Source organism: Puntigrus tetrazona, chromosome 9, assembly GCF_018831695.1.
Source record: "Puntigrus tetrazona isolate hp1 chromosome 9, ASM1883169v1, whole genome shotgun sequence".
NCBI classification, from domain to species: Eukaryota; Metazoa; Chordata; class Actinopteri; order Cypriniformes; family Cyprinidae; genus Puntigrus; species Puntigrus tetrazona.
In genome coordinates this window covers 22,383,772-22,399,244 of record NC_056707.1, presented here as the reverse complement: position 1 = coordinate 22,399,244, position 15,473 = coordinate 22,383,772, and the positions used below count along the sequence as shown (strand labels likewise).

Here is a 15,473-nt window from a genome sequence, read left to right as displayed (position 1 = left end):
CAGCTGCGCTGGAATGAGGGATTAGAGCGCGCTGAAACTAGGCTGCCGGGCGCGAGACAAGCGCAGGACGATAGCGCGCAGGTTAATTTCATTAAAACGCCAACTCGGGACCAGGAGATGCCGCCGGGGGAGCTTATCGCTCAGCTGGCCAACGGTAGGCAAGGCGAGCTAAAACACCAGGGCTCCGCGATGGCTTCTTCTGTCGGGGGAAGGCAGGTGAATCTCGGCCGGATGATGATGGTGATGATGATGCTGTAGAGGATGTGAGGAGACGGTCCTCTCTTCTTCTCCCTGGTGAGGAGGGAAAGCGCTGCTCTCTGCCTGCTGCGCGCCGTTCCCGTTTCCAGCCAGCGGATTCTCGCCGACACAGGTGCCCGCTGCGGTACTTGAGGTGTGTGCGTGTTTGTATAAATGGATGCCTAAAGAATGAAGCGCAGGCTAAAATACTGAGAACAACAGGGTAAGAAGCCAGAGGGTGAAATGTTTAGGCATAGCGCCGCTTTTTCCGGTCAGTGGGAGAGCAAGAGGAAGCAAGAGAGAGAGAGAAACATTAGTGTACGCGCGCGCGTGTGTGTGTGTGTGCGCGTTTTTGTGTGTGTGTGTGTGACAGCGTTCCCTCAGTGCGTAGCGGAGAGACAGGTCTGCGCGCTGACACTCACTCCAGCGGGCTGATGCGCTCTGGAGCTGCGAGCAGGACCCTCTGGGAGACGTTTGTCGCTCAAACTGCCGGAGATGCTTTGAAGACCCGGATCTCTGTGCTACACGTGTTGAATCGCATACCTGCGTATCCCTCTGCATCTTAGATCACTCCAAACACTCGCGCGTTCGTGCACACCATGGATGCTCTGGCCAACGACACGGACGGGCTGGAGAACTCCTTGAAGTACTCCAAGTGCGACCAGACGGAGAAGATGTGGATTAGGCTGAAAGGAATGTAAGTGCTTCTTGTTTCTTACTCTTTCGTCAGCACTCGGTTTGACTCCTGCACGGCAGAGCGGTGCGGTTGTTGTGTTCACTGTACGCCGTGTGATGCTGGGAGTGGGTGAATTTTGACTCTTGGGGCAGCAAGTGTGTGAATGTTATACTAATGAGACTGTCAAGCTTAATCAAGCAATGTTGTTGTTCGCATACTTGCTTCTGCTGACAGTTTTGCTTAATTAATTCTTATGAGTCTTGTGGCGATGAGGTTCAGCGGTGTTTGGATTGGGTCATTTTGTGGAGAAACTTTAACAGTCCAAACGTGATTCGTTGATTACATTTTTTAATGCAGATGTCGAACATTGCATTTCATCAGAAAACTCTGTAGTTACTACAGTCTGGGTTAATGTTCAGCCACAATAAATAATAATTATAGATCATTTATCACACTATAAACAGAAATAAATGCCCTTGCATAAAACTAGAAAATATTTAGTTTTGTTAGTTGATGTGCAATTTAAATGAACATTTATTTAATATTAACTAACCATTTCAACTTATTTTTCAACAATGAATCATTTGGCAAAGTGTTATTTTAATATCATTGATATACTGTTATAGATTTTTAAATACTTTAAATTAGATTTTATGTTAATATTTTCCAATGTTATTTTAATTTGAAAGTTTTTTTACTTGTATTATTATTTTTGTAAATATATATACACAGTTTTATATTTTATTTTACATTTATTTTAATGTAATTTTATACGTTGCTTTGACATCGACCTTAAATAACTTCATTTTTATGTGTAATATATTTATTTAAATTAAAATTATATATTTATTTGAAATGAGTTTTTTCTCCAGGTTTCAGTTCACAATAATTCACCTGCTTCATATTCAAAACAGCACCAAAATAATATTCTCTTAAATCAGTATGAAAGATGTACAATATTAATGTATTTTTGTTACGGCAATAAATTCATTTCCCAGCGTAAAAATGACCTTCTGTTGCTCTAGTCGCTGCTGAAACATAACCTTCAGTCTGATGTTAAATGCATTGGAGCTGAAGCAGAGGGCAATTTAATCAGACGTTATGACCTACAGCAGAAAGAAATTTGTGGAAGTCACTGAATGGCTGATCCGTAGATTTAAACCAGTCTAACTCCATCACCTCCCTGCAAAGCTCATCCAAGCCTCTTTGGTGAGCTCCATCTATCTCTATAGACCGATTGCACTCTTTCCGTTCATCCCATCTGAGGTGGACAATATCGTTTTAGGATGTGTTGAAACGCCTCTCCAGCTCAGCATCCAGGCCACGGTTGTTTCCAAGAAACTCCTAGTTGGAATAAACAAAATAGGCGATTTATTAATGAACTATATGCACTAATGATTTGCAGTACGTTCCAGTGCATACGTTTCTATCCTCAGCGAGAGCTCTGCATTTTCAGTCTAAATCGCATCCGATAACGGCAGCTTCATACGATGACTGATTCACTGCAGCGGGAACGTGAGAATTCCTTGAGATCCTGGGTTTGTTCACACTGGAAACAGAGCATGCTGTTCTTGTCAGTCCTGTCCCTTACATACGTAAACCTACTTTCTTCCGTGGCATGCGCTCATTATGGCTGCAAGCTAATGTGCTTCCATTTTTTTGTGTTACAGGCAGAAGTACAAAAGCACATCTCAAAGGTAAGTTCAAAGTTGGTCTCTGTCTGTGTCACAGCAATTCATTGGACCAAATGAACATTTCATGCATGACAAGTAATGCAGCTAGATGAATCTAACCGCAATCTTATCACTCCAGCTGGGTCACTAATGGTTTCATTGCCACCTCCATAGTGTGGGGGTTGCGTAATGGGTAAAGATCTGGCGTGCTAAAGTGAAGGTTGCTGCTAAAATCATGATTAAATGGGCAGATCAAGGAGCTGAGGAGATATTGACATTACAACCCAGCTCTTTCACCTGGGCCAAAGAACATGGTGCCCCCAAGGAGACCGTCTGTGTAATTAGGCTTTGTTACACGGCTAAGCATCTCGATCCAGACAAAACATCAACCAGGAACGAGACATTGCCATCTCGATCCAGACAAAACATCAACCAGGAACAGAGACATTGGTGTTCTTCCATTTCTATGTGTGACAGCCCACACAATACAAACTGCGCGCTCGCTGTCTGATTCTGATTCTGTCTTATGATGTACGGATTACAGAAGTGGGGCAGCTCTGGAATGGGACGCTGAAGAGATTATCGCAGCGCTTGCATGGCAGCTCTGTATTGATATTCCTCAAACATTCTGCTCAGGGTTTGTTCTAAAGCCCTTACATTACGTATTGAACTTGTGCTATTGATTCAGCCAGAAGCGTTTAACATACAGACTTTATTAAAACTGTTTGGTGGATAATGTTAGCTTTGGGTGTGCTTTTGTAAACTGTAAGCTTTCATAGAACGTTGGTGCACTCTTACAAATAAAGATTCTTTATTGGAATCTTTAATAACATCCATGGATCTTTTCCATTGCATAGAAGGTTCTCTATAGTGGGGAAAAATATATATATTTTTAGATTATTTAATTGTTCATTGAAATAGAAACCAAATGGTTCTTTTATGGCTTCACTGGGAAAACCATTTTTTGTTTAGAACACTCTAACGCTTAAATATATATCTATTTCAATATTGTGTAGAGATGGAGACTTGACTTGAGTTTTGTATAAATAGTGATAGAATTACCGCACAATATTGTAACACAACATACATAGCATATACCAATTTTCAGTTAAATTGAACTATTTCTGAATTTTGTGGCTTCCAATGTTTGAGAAAAAATTAGCATGCATTTCAAAGACTTTCGACAATATTATATTATAACTTGTATTTATCATGACAATATAATGGCATAAAGTCATTGTGCTGTGATCCCTAATAAATTTAGGTTTGCTTTCTTTTCTGATTGATTGCCAGTTAGAAGTTTTTAAATAGTTCTAGTTTTTTATTGAATACATTTTCTTTATTACAGAGTTTTTGTTCCTTATGAATTCACGCCCCAAATATTATAAGCACTTATAAGTAAATAACACTTTAAGTACTTTATATAATATATATTGTTTCAAAGTAGCTTCACGCTAATAATCAGAAAAATAACAACGTTAATGCTGTAAAATTAATCAGTTATAAAATGATTTCATTTTAGCTATGAGCAGCTCAACAAAAGACAATAGTGTCATTATTCAGCTCATATACCAGTTCAATGTTGATTAAATCCAGTTCAATAACTGGAGAATATCATGAGTGTCATGATAACAGCAAATGTTTTCATTTATTTATTAATTATAGTCGTCCTTTAAAGTTGAACAAAAATCCTAGACACATATTAAATGAATAATAACCCCATAATCATTCATTAATATTATTTGGCAAAGCATTCAAAGTACAAAGTAAAGGTGTAGTGCATCAGTGAAACAAGTGCCAAAGCATTTTCTCTCACACACACACACAAAGCATTACTGACTCTGAAGAGCCCTGATGCCATCACTGGCCCTCCTCTGTGTGGAAACCTCTGTCAAGCTCTTACGCGAAGGCCAATCAGAGCAGTCTAGTTCAGGTGAAGTGGCCCTCACACACCTCCACATTACTGCCTCTGATGCTAAACACCCGCCTGCCCTCAGTAACAGCCCCACATTTATGTAATGCACGCTGAGAGGTGCTATTCAACAATGGCCTTCCTTCAAAGCACAGCTCTCCACTATCAGTTAGGCGGACCTCAGCATGTGCACTTCAACAAAAACATCTCTGCATCAGTATTCGCTGCAGGAAAACAAGAGTCGATCGGTAATTCATGTGTCAAAATCAGTCATGTCCCGAAGGTGGGAGAGGTTTATGTGGAAAACAGTGGTTACTGTAATTGGGTGAACATCTCAAAATCTGTCAGGTACAAGTCCAGGTGACATTTTATCCAAAATTCCACAAAGAAGTACAACAACAAAGCCTTTCTTAAGGCTATTGGATTTGTTATTGAATAAATATTGGTAGATTCATATTAAAATTATATATGTAAATATAAATATTGGATTACAGTAAAGTTTGATAATGAGAATTGAGGACAATAATACAAAAAATCTGTTGGTGAAAAATAAAAACTATATATTGTTTTATGCTATTTTATGAAATTTATGTTGGTTAAAATGCATTTGACCAGCATATATATGTATTGCATTACATTGATGTTTAATTTAATTACCATTTATTTATTAACCATTCACCTTATTTGCTTACAGTAATGTACCGTATATATTTTTATTATATATTATTTATTTATCAAGAATCGGCATTAAAAATAATGGGATTTTAATAGCGTATTGCTTTATGGCAGTTTCTCCCTTAATCTCAGAATGAATTAATAAATAAATGAATGAATGAATAAAATATATTGTGACATAAATATATACAGTACATTACTGTAAGCAAGTAAGCATGCTCCAAAAATTGTTGATTGTTTTTAACCCAACTTGATTGTACCTAATAAATAAAAAAATAACTCAAAAGTTATAAAACTATTCAGGTGTATTACAGTAATGACAATTTGTTGGCAAATTGTTTAATTGTTATGAAAACAATGCTAAAAAGAAAAAAAAAAGTTAAAATATGCTTCATTTCTGTTATGAAAATGTGTTTTAAAATTCCGTGATACAAACATGTATTTAGATTTATTTGTAAATAAGATTGCACCTCCAATTTTGTAAGTGGATGTTTTGTAGTGTAAAGGTATATTCAGTCATAATTAGTCTTATAGTGTGAACTTAAATAGAATGTGAGGTGACAGCTTGAGACACCTTATAATGCAGAAGATAATCAATCCAACTAATTATATCAGCAGTGCTTTAAGCGCTGGGTGTTCAGCAAGCTGTCAGTAATGAATAATGTATGGTGGTCTGATTGATTAAATCGTTCTAAATGATATTGAGTTCAATTCTAGATGGCGTTAAAACGAAGGATCTTTAGACAAATCTTTGGAAATATAGAAGATGTGAGTAATGTATCCACTAGAGGCCCCCATTAAACTGTCCCAACAAAGTTCATCAAAAGTATTCACACGCGTTATGTGGCTTCTTACTAAAAGTCATTAAGAAACAACCTTGTTTATCTCATTCTCTATTGGCAGAAACCTTAAAAAAACTATGAAATCTTGACGATGAACAAAATATTCTTTATAGTGCAGAAAGATTATTTCTGAAAGGTTCTTGTTTAGGTTCTTGTATACTATTACTGCAAAAAAAAGCACTTTCCATTACCTTTTACCGACAATGTCAAAGTCACCTTATTTACATGAAAACAACTGAAAAGATTTTCTTTTCAATCACTATTCTTGGTTTCAGCTACAGAGAAACCACTTCAGAGACGCCGAAAGCTTGCTCGTACTGACCTTAGAGCAACGCTGTCTGTAAAAGCGTGAAGAGCTGGATGTTCATGTGAGAGGCAGCATTGTGTTGGCCCGCTTTCTGTGAAAACACAATAGAACAGAATAAAGCATAGTACACCGGGTGTCAAGTAGCCATCCAACAGTTTCCTGCTGGGTTGTGTCATTAGCTGTTGAAGTGTAAAAGACAATGTATGAAACACAGGCTTGTGAGACAAAAACATTTTCCATCATTCTCTGACATAAAGTTCCAATTCCACTCAAAATGTGCGGCATTTGCATTTGTTTTTGTTGTGTAAAGCGGTAAAAAGAAAAAGAAAGAAAATTTGGAGCAAACATTTTTCCAGTGATGTTAATAGAATGTCCAATGTCAAAAAATGTTCTTAGTCTTGATTTTTTAATGTTACTACTTAGTTTATAAAGAGACAATTCAAAAGTAGCATTTGCAAAATTATAAAATAGAATTGTCTTTTAACTCTTGCATAATCAGGAAAAACTGGAACATTCAGAGAATAATGTTCAGAAACAGTGCTTAATGGAATATTAGCAAAATGTTCATAGAACATATTTTTGTTACCTGGATGAGCACTAATTTTAGCTAGTGTCTAGGGTAGTGTTCTAAGGTACACTAAAGATAAAGGTGCTTTAAAAGGCTAGAGAACCATTAGAAGAACCATTTTTGGTTCCACAAAGAACCATTTAGTCAAAAGAACCATCTCTTTCTTGCATTTTTATAATCTGAAGAACCTTTATGTTTCGCCAGATGTTAAAGATTCTTTAAGGAACCCTTTAGACAAAAAAGGTTCTTCTATGACATAGTGAAGCACATTTATTTTTAAGAGTTTATAGACATTTAAAATATAAAGTCTTCTAGGAAAAGAGACTAAATATATTGATGCCTCTTCTTGCACTGCAACATCTCGTTGTTCTTCTAATTTAATGCTCAACATTTCACCTGCTTGTGATTAGTGTGATTAGTTAAATTATGGTTATTTAAAATGGCAGAATGAGCCCATAAGCACATTTTAATTTCGATCATCATGCTGTGTGTATTTTAAAACTAGCCGCTAATGCGAGAAAGAAAATATGACATCTGCACAGTAGACCTTCCAGATATTTCTGCATTGTGTTGTGTGGGCTTCCTGTCAACAGGTTCCTGTCTCTCAGGCCTCGTACCACCTCTCCAGGATTTGCTAAAACATTCTGGTGACGTCTCCTGGCAACTGAGTGTTTCCTGTTCTCTGGATCTGTATTCATTTCAAGCTGTCCAGAAATTGGCAGATGTTAACAAACAGACCGGCATCCTGTGAGCAAAAAGGCTTTAGGGTCTTTGGTTGTGATACTTGAGCTCGTTTGGGAACGTGTATCTTATTAATCTCCTGTTGTTTCGGAGTTGTCAGAGAGGCGACCGTGAGCATGCCAGAAGTGAGCGTGTGTTTCTGCTTCTTGTCAGAAATGAGCCACACACTCTCTCGCGTGTGGTGAGAATGAATGCCGTAGTTTATTTTATCCACTTCCTATGCATGTCTGTCATTTACTTGAGAGCTATTAACTTTTGTTTCGGGGTGTGTTTACTAAGCAAGCTAAAAACCATGTTTGGGTTAATGCACTTTTATTTAAGAGGACAGTTCATTAAAAAAACGGAGGTTCTGTCATCATTTGCTAACTGTTATGTCATTCCAAAGTGAATAATGTTCACAGCTGCCCTTGATTATGTTAAATGTATCCCTTTGTGTTTCGTACAAACAATTATTCACAACATAAGGGTGAGTAAATGATGACAAAACATATTTGTTTTGTTTGAATTACTACTTATTAGGTTATTTACACTGACAGCAACTTGCAGCAACAAAGTAACCGGAAAAAAAATATTGTCGCATATAATACACTCCCGCTAAAATCAATATTTCGGGTGATCAGATTTATTTATTTATTTATTTATTTAAGAAAAAAAAAACTATTATTCAGAAAGAATGCAATAAATCGACAGTAAGTGCTTTAATATTTTAAAGAAATTATATTTGAAATAAATTTGTCATGAATTCGTCAACAAACATGTTAAGCTTTCAACATTAACAATAATAAAACAGCATATCATAATGATTTATGATTATGATTTATCATGCGACACTGAAGACTGGAGAAAATTTCTCCTTGTATCACATAATGTACTATAATATTATAATACTATATACAGTATATATATATATATATATATATATATATATATATATATATATATATATATATATATATATTAGTATTTTATAATTACCTAAATAGAAAGCATTAATTTCAGTTCTAACAACTTACAAAAATATTACTGTTTACTGTATTTTATAGTCAAATAAACACAGCCTTGTTGACCATAAGCAATTTTTTTTCATAAACATTATTAAATCTTACTGACCCCAAACTTCTGAAAGGTATTACACTGCATAATGTTAATTTTAGCTGCAAGATTTATTTTGATCTCATTTGTGGTAATGTTTCAAAGGCTTTAAAAGCCTGCAAATAGCATCAGGGCATGCCGCAGCAGGAGCGCCTTCACAACCAACAGTACATGAACCTCCATTGCTTAAATTGCTGTCAGTGTGAACGGGGCTTCAGCTGGCAGCTAAACAATTTGTTTAGTGGACTGGAATACCGGAGTGCAGCACCATATGTGCGCCCGCAACAACGAGCCTGTACGACAGCTATCTGCGGCTGTATTTAGAAGCCGTCCAGTGATCTGAGCAATTTCCTGAGAGCAGTTTAGACCATAATTTGTCCTTGCTTGTTTAATCTCTCTCTCTCTTCTCATTTTTTCAAACCTCTCTTACTTTGTGTTTTATGTCCACCTGATGTTTGATTAGATCATGACCTGGAGAGAGAATGACTGCCCGAAAAACAATTTTGCCCGAAAATGAAAGTGTGGCAACGCAATTACCATTTTCTTACTTTCAATCAGTGAATGCTCGAGCCCTAATGATTTCGGCAAACAATCAAATCTTTGCTTTCTTTAAAGAGGTTTTACTGTGTGACTGTGGAATAGTAAAGTACATTCATTCATGACAATAAGTTGAGAGCACCTATCAAAGAGCGAAAATGCACACCGCCCGTACTCGATTATTTTATCACTCGCTATCAGTGTAAAGCTTCAAGGCACAAAAAGCTGGCTGTGAACGATAAAAGAAACAGAACCGAACAATAAAACAAAACAAAAACCCATTTATTCTTGATATCAGCACTATCCGCTCACGTATGATGGTTGCTATAGCAACATGAATCGCAGTGTGAGGCTATAAGGTTAAATTATGATTGCTTTATCAGTTTTAGATCGGATGAAAACTGCCATGCAGGCTATGGAAAAAATTCATTAGCAACTAAATGCGACAGGTTTTTCATTCTCTTTCTTTCCATGACATCATCTCAAATTTTCAGAGCTAAATTCAAGTGTGTATGTTTTTTTCGTTTTTTTTTTTTCGTCTTTCAAGAATCAAAGAACACAAGGCTTAGAAATGGTACTGCGGTAATTTCAGTGTGACTAAGCCAACCCGAACAGCTAAAAAGAGAGAGCGAAAGAGATACTTAACCCTTGGTTTCATTTCTCAGTGGTGGCTCTTTCACAGCTCACAAGACCTGTGTAATGTATATGACTTTCTTTGAAACGTTGAGTTTCGGAATGAAAAACTGTAAGATATTTTCTAATTCCGAGTCTGAAAATACTCTAAAATGGATTAAAGAAGCTATGTACTGTACTGATCTGACATATTATCATTATTCACATGGCGCATCTGATAGTTTTTTGCAGTTTTAGTGCACTGAGCTTGCTGCTTAACATATAAACACTCATCTAACTACTGCTTGTTGTAGCAGTTGCAGCACAGCCCTCCACCTTCCCCAGCTCCGCCTGTACAGATCTACTATGGGGTCATTTCATGCATGTTATGAGGTTATTTTATATATATGTGCAGCAGCATGCTTGTGAATGTTTTGGCAGTAGCAAGTCTCATTACCAAACACATTAACATTACAATGTATATTACCAAGCTGACCTCTCGGGAGAGTCATCATGTGAGAGCTACAGTCAATTGATGCTTGCAGTTGATTTTTGCATTGGTTGATCAAACGCACTGGCATCACTGCCATCATGTTTGTTGACAGCTCCAGCAAATGGACAGTGACTTAAAGGGTAGTTCACCCAAAACCCGTTACAAACCTGAGTTCTGCAGAACACAAAGAAAAGATATTTTGAAAAATGCGTGTAACTCCGAGAGTTTACGGTAGCCTTTGACTCCCATAGTATGCCTACCATCAACTACTGGGGCTCCAGCATTCTTCAAAATATCTTATATTAATAACTCAACAGCTGAAATAAATTCATACAAGAAAGAAGTTGAGGGTGAGTAATTAAAATTTTTGAGTGAACTATCCTTTTAAATTGTTGTCTGCTTGCAAGTCACATTAAATAACTTCAGTAAATTGAGACTTAATATTTATTGTTTATCGTCAGAGAATGAAAGAATGTAGAGAATAGAGTTCTCAGATCAACCTTGTGTTAAATTACTAGAAGGGAGAAATAGACAATTACTGACATATCATTTGGTCTTTTAAGAAGATTTTGAACAGTTTGAGCCATTGTTAAGATTTCTTCTGAAACTGTAAAGACGTAAAATCTAAACACTAAAAAAACTTAAGCCTCCATTTGCTGTCTAAAAATACAACCGCAACATTAAAGAAATTCGATTCATGTCTTTTTTTCCTGTGGGAAGCAGTAGCAGTATTTAATTTAGGTTCAAAGTCTATTAAGATAAAACAGCTGTGCGAACGATGCTTGTATGTTGTCATATTCAAGCAGCTAATATGAGCTCATTTTGATATAAAATAATCAAATGTTCAGTTAAAAGCCATCAAGAACATATGCACAGAAAAACACAATCTGAAAAGTCTTCATATCGTCCTTATGTTTTATTTAGTGCCACTTTGAATTGCAGAAATGATTTTATTTTATGGGAGTGAGAGCTTTTAATAAGAAATTCCATGCTTACTTGAAATGTCAAATCAATTCTCATAATATCATCATCTAAGGAATTTCATCAAAAGAGCTGTTACCACTAGCAACACACTCTTTAGCCTCATAATGGCACGAGCGATGTAAAAGGGGCCCGAGTGATGTTTTCCTCAGTCTCCTGCGGGGAATGACTCATGCTTCCCAAGGGCATTCAGTCTTACCAGAATGCGCCACAGACAAACTAATTATCAGCATGTTAGCCTGCGCGTGCTAATTAATCCTACGTCTTTCTGTCACAAACTTGCAGTTTTGTGCTCCACTGCCCCACTAGAACAGTTCTGCCATTTATTTGCAAATGAAACACAACACTGTTTCCATTCAGGAAAGTGAAATCACACGGCTGCGCCATATAGCTCTGAAAAGTAAGATTTGCTACATTGATAGATCTATCATAGCTATATACCATTTACATTACCATATTAGCATCTGGCCCAATGGATGATAAATATCTTTTGATTAAAGAAGTGTTTTTTGTCTGCCATGCTGTGTTCCAGACACCTTGATCCTGATATTCTTTTAATGCTATCGCATTTGATTAAAGCACACTGACTTTGCTCACATCTTACCAAAGGTTTTCTAGAATTTTTGTACGCTTTGTGGATTTTTTCCAAACCTTGTTACGCTTGTGACCAGCAGTGTTGGGAATTACGGCGTTATAAATAAGCGCCATAATTTTTTCCAGTAGCAAGTAATCAAACAAATTACTGATAATAAAATGTGGCGTTACTATAAATGATTGACATACAGTAAACTAGTATGAAGACGCACAGGACGTCGTAGCTTTGTTTCAAAGAAATATACTGAGCGAGAGAGTTTTGCATGAAACATACCATGCATGAAACGCGATACATGTCTACGGAGTTGCTGTGAAAAAGAACTGCTCCCTGCACCCCAATGAACATACTATCCATGCTAAAGCCTATGTGATATTAGCAATTTTCAATACTATTTAGTGCAGATAGGTTGGATAGTATGCACACTAGGACGCAGGGCCGGTTTTTCTGGTTGTGGGTGGAACTAATGAGCAAACAACAATCTCATTGGCTGGCACTCACCTATAGGCGACAATATATTGTCGTCCCTGTTTTGATTTCAGCAAATCAATTTAAACGAAAGCAGATGTGAATAATAATGATGTGAGTAATATTTATGAACCCAGCAGCTCATTAATCCTAGATTTATCCTTTTATATTGTTGTTAGTTGAAGAATTCGTCGTAGCTTTGTTATGAATATTTTTTTTCTTCCCTGTCTTTTTGTAGAAACAATAAATTACAAACAATATCTTAAACACCACCAGTCTAAGCCCAGTCAACATGACAAATATGCAGTCATGGTTTATGTAATTAGTTCTGTCATTTTCTAATGCTAAATTATAAACAAAATAATATTATAATTCTAAAGAAGTATATATAATTATATTTTATTGCCAAGGTTTCCATAGCGATTACCAAAATATTAAATTTCATAGTTGTCTCTCACATTGTCCCACAGAACATAAAAATAGTGTAGGTTAGTGTACAATGTTTATTAATAATTAATTTATTCTGTTTAGTGTCCATTTCATTCATTTAACATTTAATATTGGGGACATCCAAGTTATTTGACATATTTGAACATTGAAAAATTTGAACATTTTTAAGTACCGGAATAGTTACTTTCCCTAGTAATTAGTAATTTAAATTAAATTAACTTAAATTAATGTAACTCAGTTGTTATTTATGAGAAGTGACTAGTACTATAAGTAACTATAAGTAATTACTTTTTTAAAGTAACGTGCCCAACACTGGTGACCAGCTAACAAAACATTGCTTAGAGACGTTCTTTTGTTATGATATTATACTGGGTAGGGCTGGATGATATATCCAATATTAATGATAATATCGCAATAATTTTGACGACAATGCATATCGAATGTTACATATTCGAGCGTACCTTCCCAAAAGAAAGCACTAAACATCCAATATTACATCCGCGCAAGAGGCATGAGGTAGAGTTCATTATTGCAGTTGCCAGATATCACGGGTTTAAATACCCAAATAAGAGCCTCGCTGTTGAAAGGATACATTTTCTGCCTGGTGAGCAATCTGGCAACCATGCACACATGCTGGCTCCTCATAGAAGAAACGGCGCTGCCAGTGATCTGAAATCACAGACAAACAAGCTGGAGTTTAGCGATCAAAATGAAAGTGTTACTCAGCCAGTCTGTGTTCTGTCATGACACCTAGACTGTATTGTTTGTGATTGTGATAGCTGAATAAATGCACTCAACCACTGTTGTTTGAAGAGAGAAACATAGGCCATTGCAATTTGGAATTACTATTAGGAATTTTCACTTTAATGTTTATGTATATATGTATATATATATATATATATATATATATATATATATATATATATATATATATATATATATATATATATATATATAAGCCTATAATGAATCCTTACACTAGATGAGGTCAAATAAACCATTTATGAGTCCACATTTCATTGATTTGTGCTCATGGTGGTGGATAAGGCATATTTCTCCAAATTTGTGAAATCAGCTAAGAAATAGCTGGTGTTCCAGCAACTAGCTCTCCATCTGAGAGGGTTTTTAGTGTCCATGGGAACATACCACAGAGCTTTTCTTATTACATTTTGTATACTTTGTAACTATAACTGTTTTATCTAGATAGTATTTGTTGTTGTTGTTTTTTTAATTGGGGGCAAAAGAAGATGTTTTTTTATTATTATTAAAAGCATGTATAACTCTGCCCTAATGCTGGATAGAATATTTTTATCTATATGTTTTCTTTCACTTAGCACTGGTTTCATGTTTCTTTGTGAAACTGGTGTGAGCTTATGCATATCAGGTTTTAAGTGAACATTGCAAATATTATCCAAAAATAATGAAGTCAAAATGGCTCTGTTGCATGCCGGTTTTGCATTTGTTAACACTATAGGTTTAGGGTTGGCATTTTTCCAACAGCGTTACGTTTTAGCAACAGTCCACAAATATTTCAATTCTGACACGTCGCAATACATACCTATAGCAACGTAATACAAATATGTCAGGGTTCACGTATAGCATCTTTTTTAGTGCAACCCAGTAGACATTTCTCTTTGAAACTGTGGTGAAATGTGCAGTAAGACACGTAAAAACACTTTTGCACAAAAAGTGCACAGGGATAAATATTTTTATGAGACCAGGTTGATTATAGTTGCGATCTGCACCTCCCTTATCTGATAGAATTAGAATGAAAAAAAAACTTTTACTGCAGGTTTTACATATCTGTAGCCACAGGAAATCTGAAGCTTGGAAGCCACGAGTGGAAGTAGTCACACTTCAGCAGTTTTGTGTGGGAGGTCGCAAGCTTCTGTGATAATGACACATATGAAGTAGTGCAGTGAGAAATCTCCCGTAGAAAAGAAAAAAATGTCTATAATGTCTCTGTTGTTTCTCCTTGATAGCATAACAGACCAAATCTGGAGTTTTTGGCTTTTTCTCATGAGAAAACAGATCTCAATATTGTCTTAAACTGTGCTCAGATGTCCAAAGATGTCTTCTGCATTTAAAAGTCAGAGATCATGTTTGTTCAATTTGCAAAGATGTCATGTGCCATCAAATGTCAGAGATCTCAATGTGACCTGAAATATTTCTCATTAAATTCTTTCAAAACCAAAATATGAGATATTAGATAGTAAACTCTATACTCAGTGTCAACCTTTGTGTGTTATTTTATATATTTTATATATATATATATATATATATATATATATATATATATATATATATATATATATATTTATAAAAAAGCTTGTTCCTGGGGTAAAAAAAAGTACTGTATATTTGTATAAAGTACAATCTTTTAGGCAAATAAGGTACAAAGTTGCCACTTTAAGTGTCCTGCCCCCCATATTTTTGTGCAAGAAATATTAGGAGAAAAAGAGTAATCATGTGAATGCATCATAACTGAGAGCTCTTGTACTACATCTGTCCCTGAAAGTGACACAGGTCTGAGCTCTTTTAAGATGCAGTGGTAACACATCTGATAAAAACTGCATTGGTACTGTGGAACAAATGTTGTTAATCATGAGGTGATGAA

General features: G+C 36.0%; 1 protein-coding gene across 1 annotated transcript in view; it reads left to right on the top strand.

Moving 5' to 3' along the window:
• Window positions 1-591: 591 nt before the first annotated feature.
• LOC122352034 (calcium/calmodulin-dependent 3',5'-cyclic nucleotide phosphodiesterase 1A-like) overlaps window positions 592-15,473 on the top strand; it is a 57,246-nt gene continuing 42,364 nt past the window's right edge. The window contains 2 exon segments of the mRNA XM_043249520.1: window positions 592-934; window positions 2,584-2,610. Of these exon segments, the coding sequence (XP_043105455.1) occupies window positions 837-934; window positions 2,584-2,610 (125 nt within the window). The 5' untranslated portion in view covers window positions 592-836.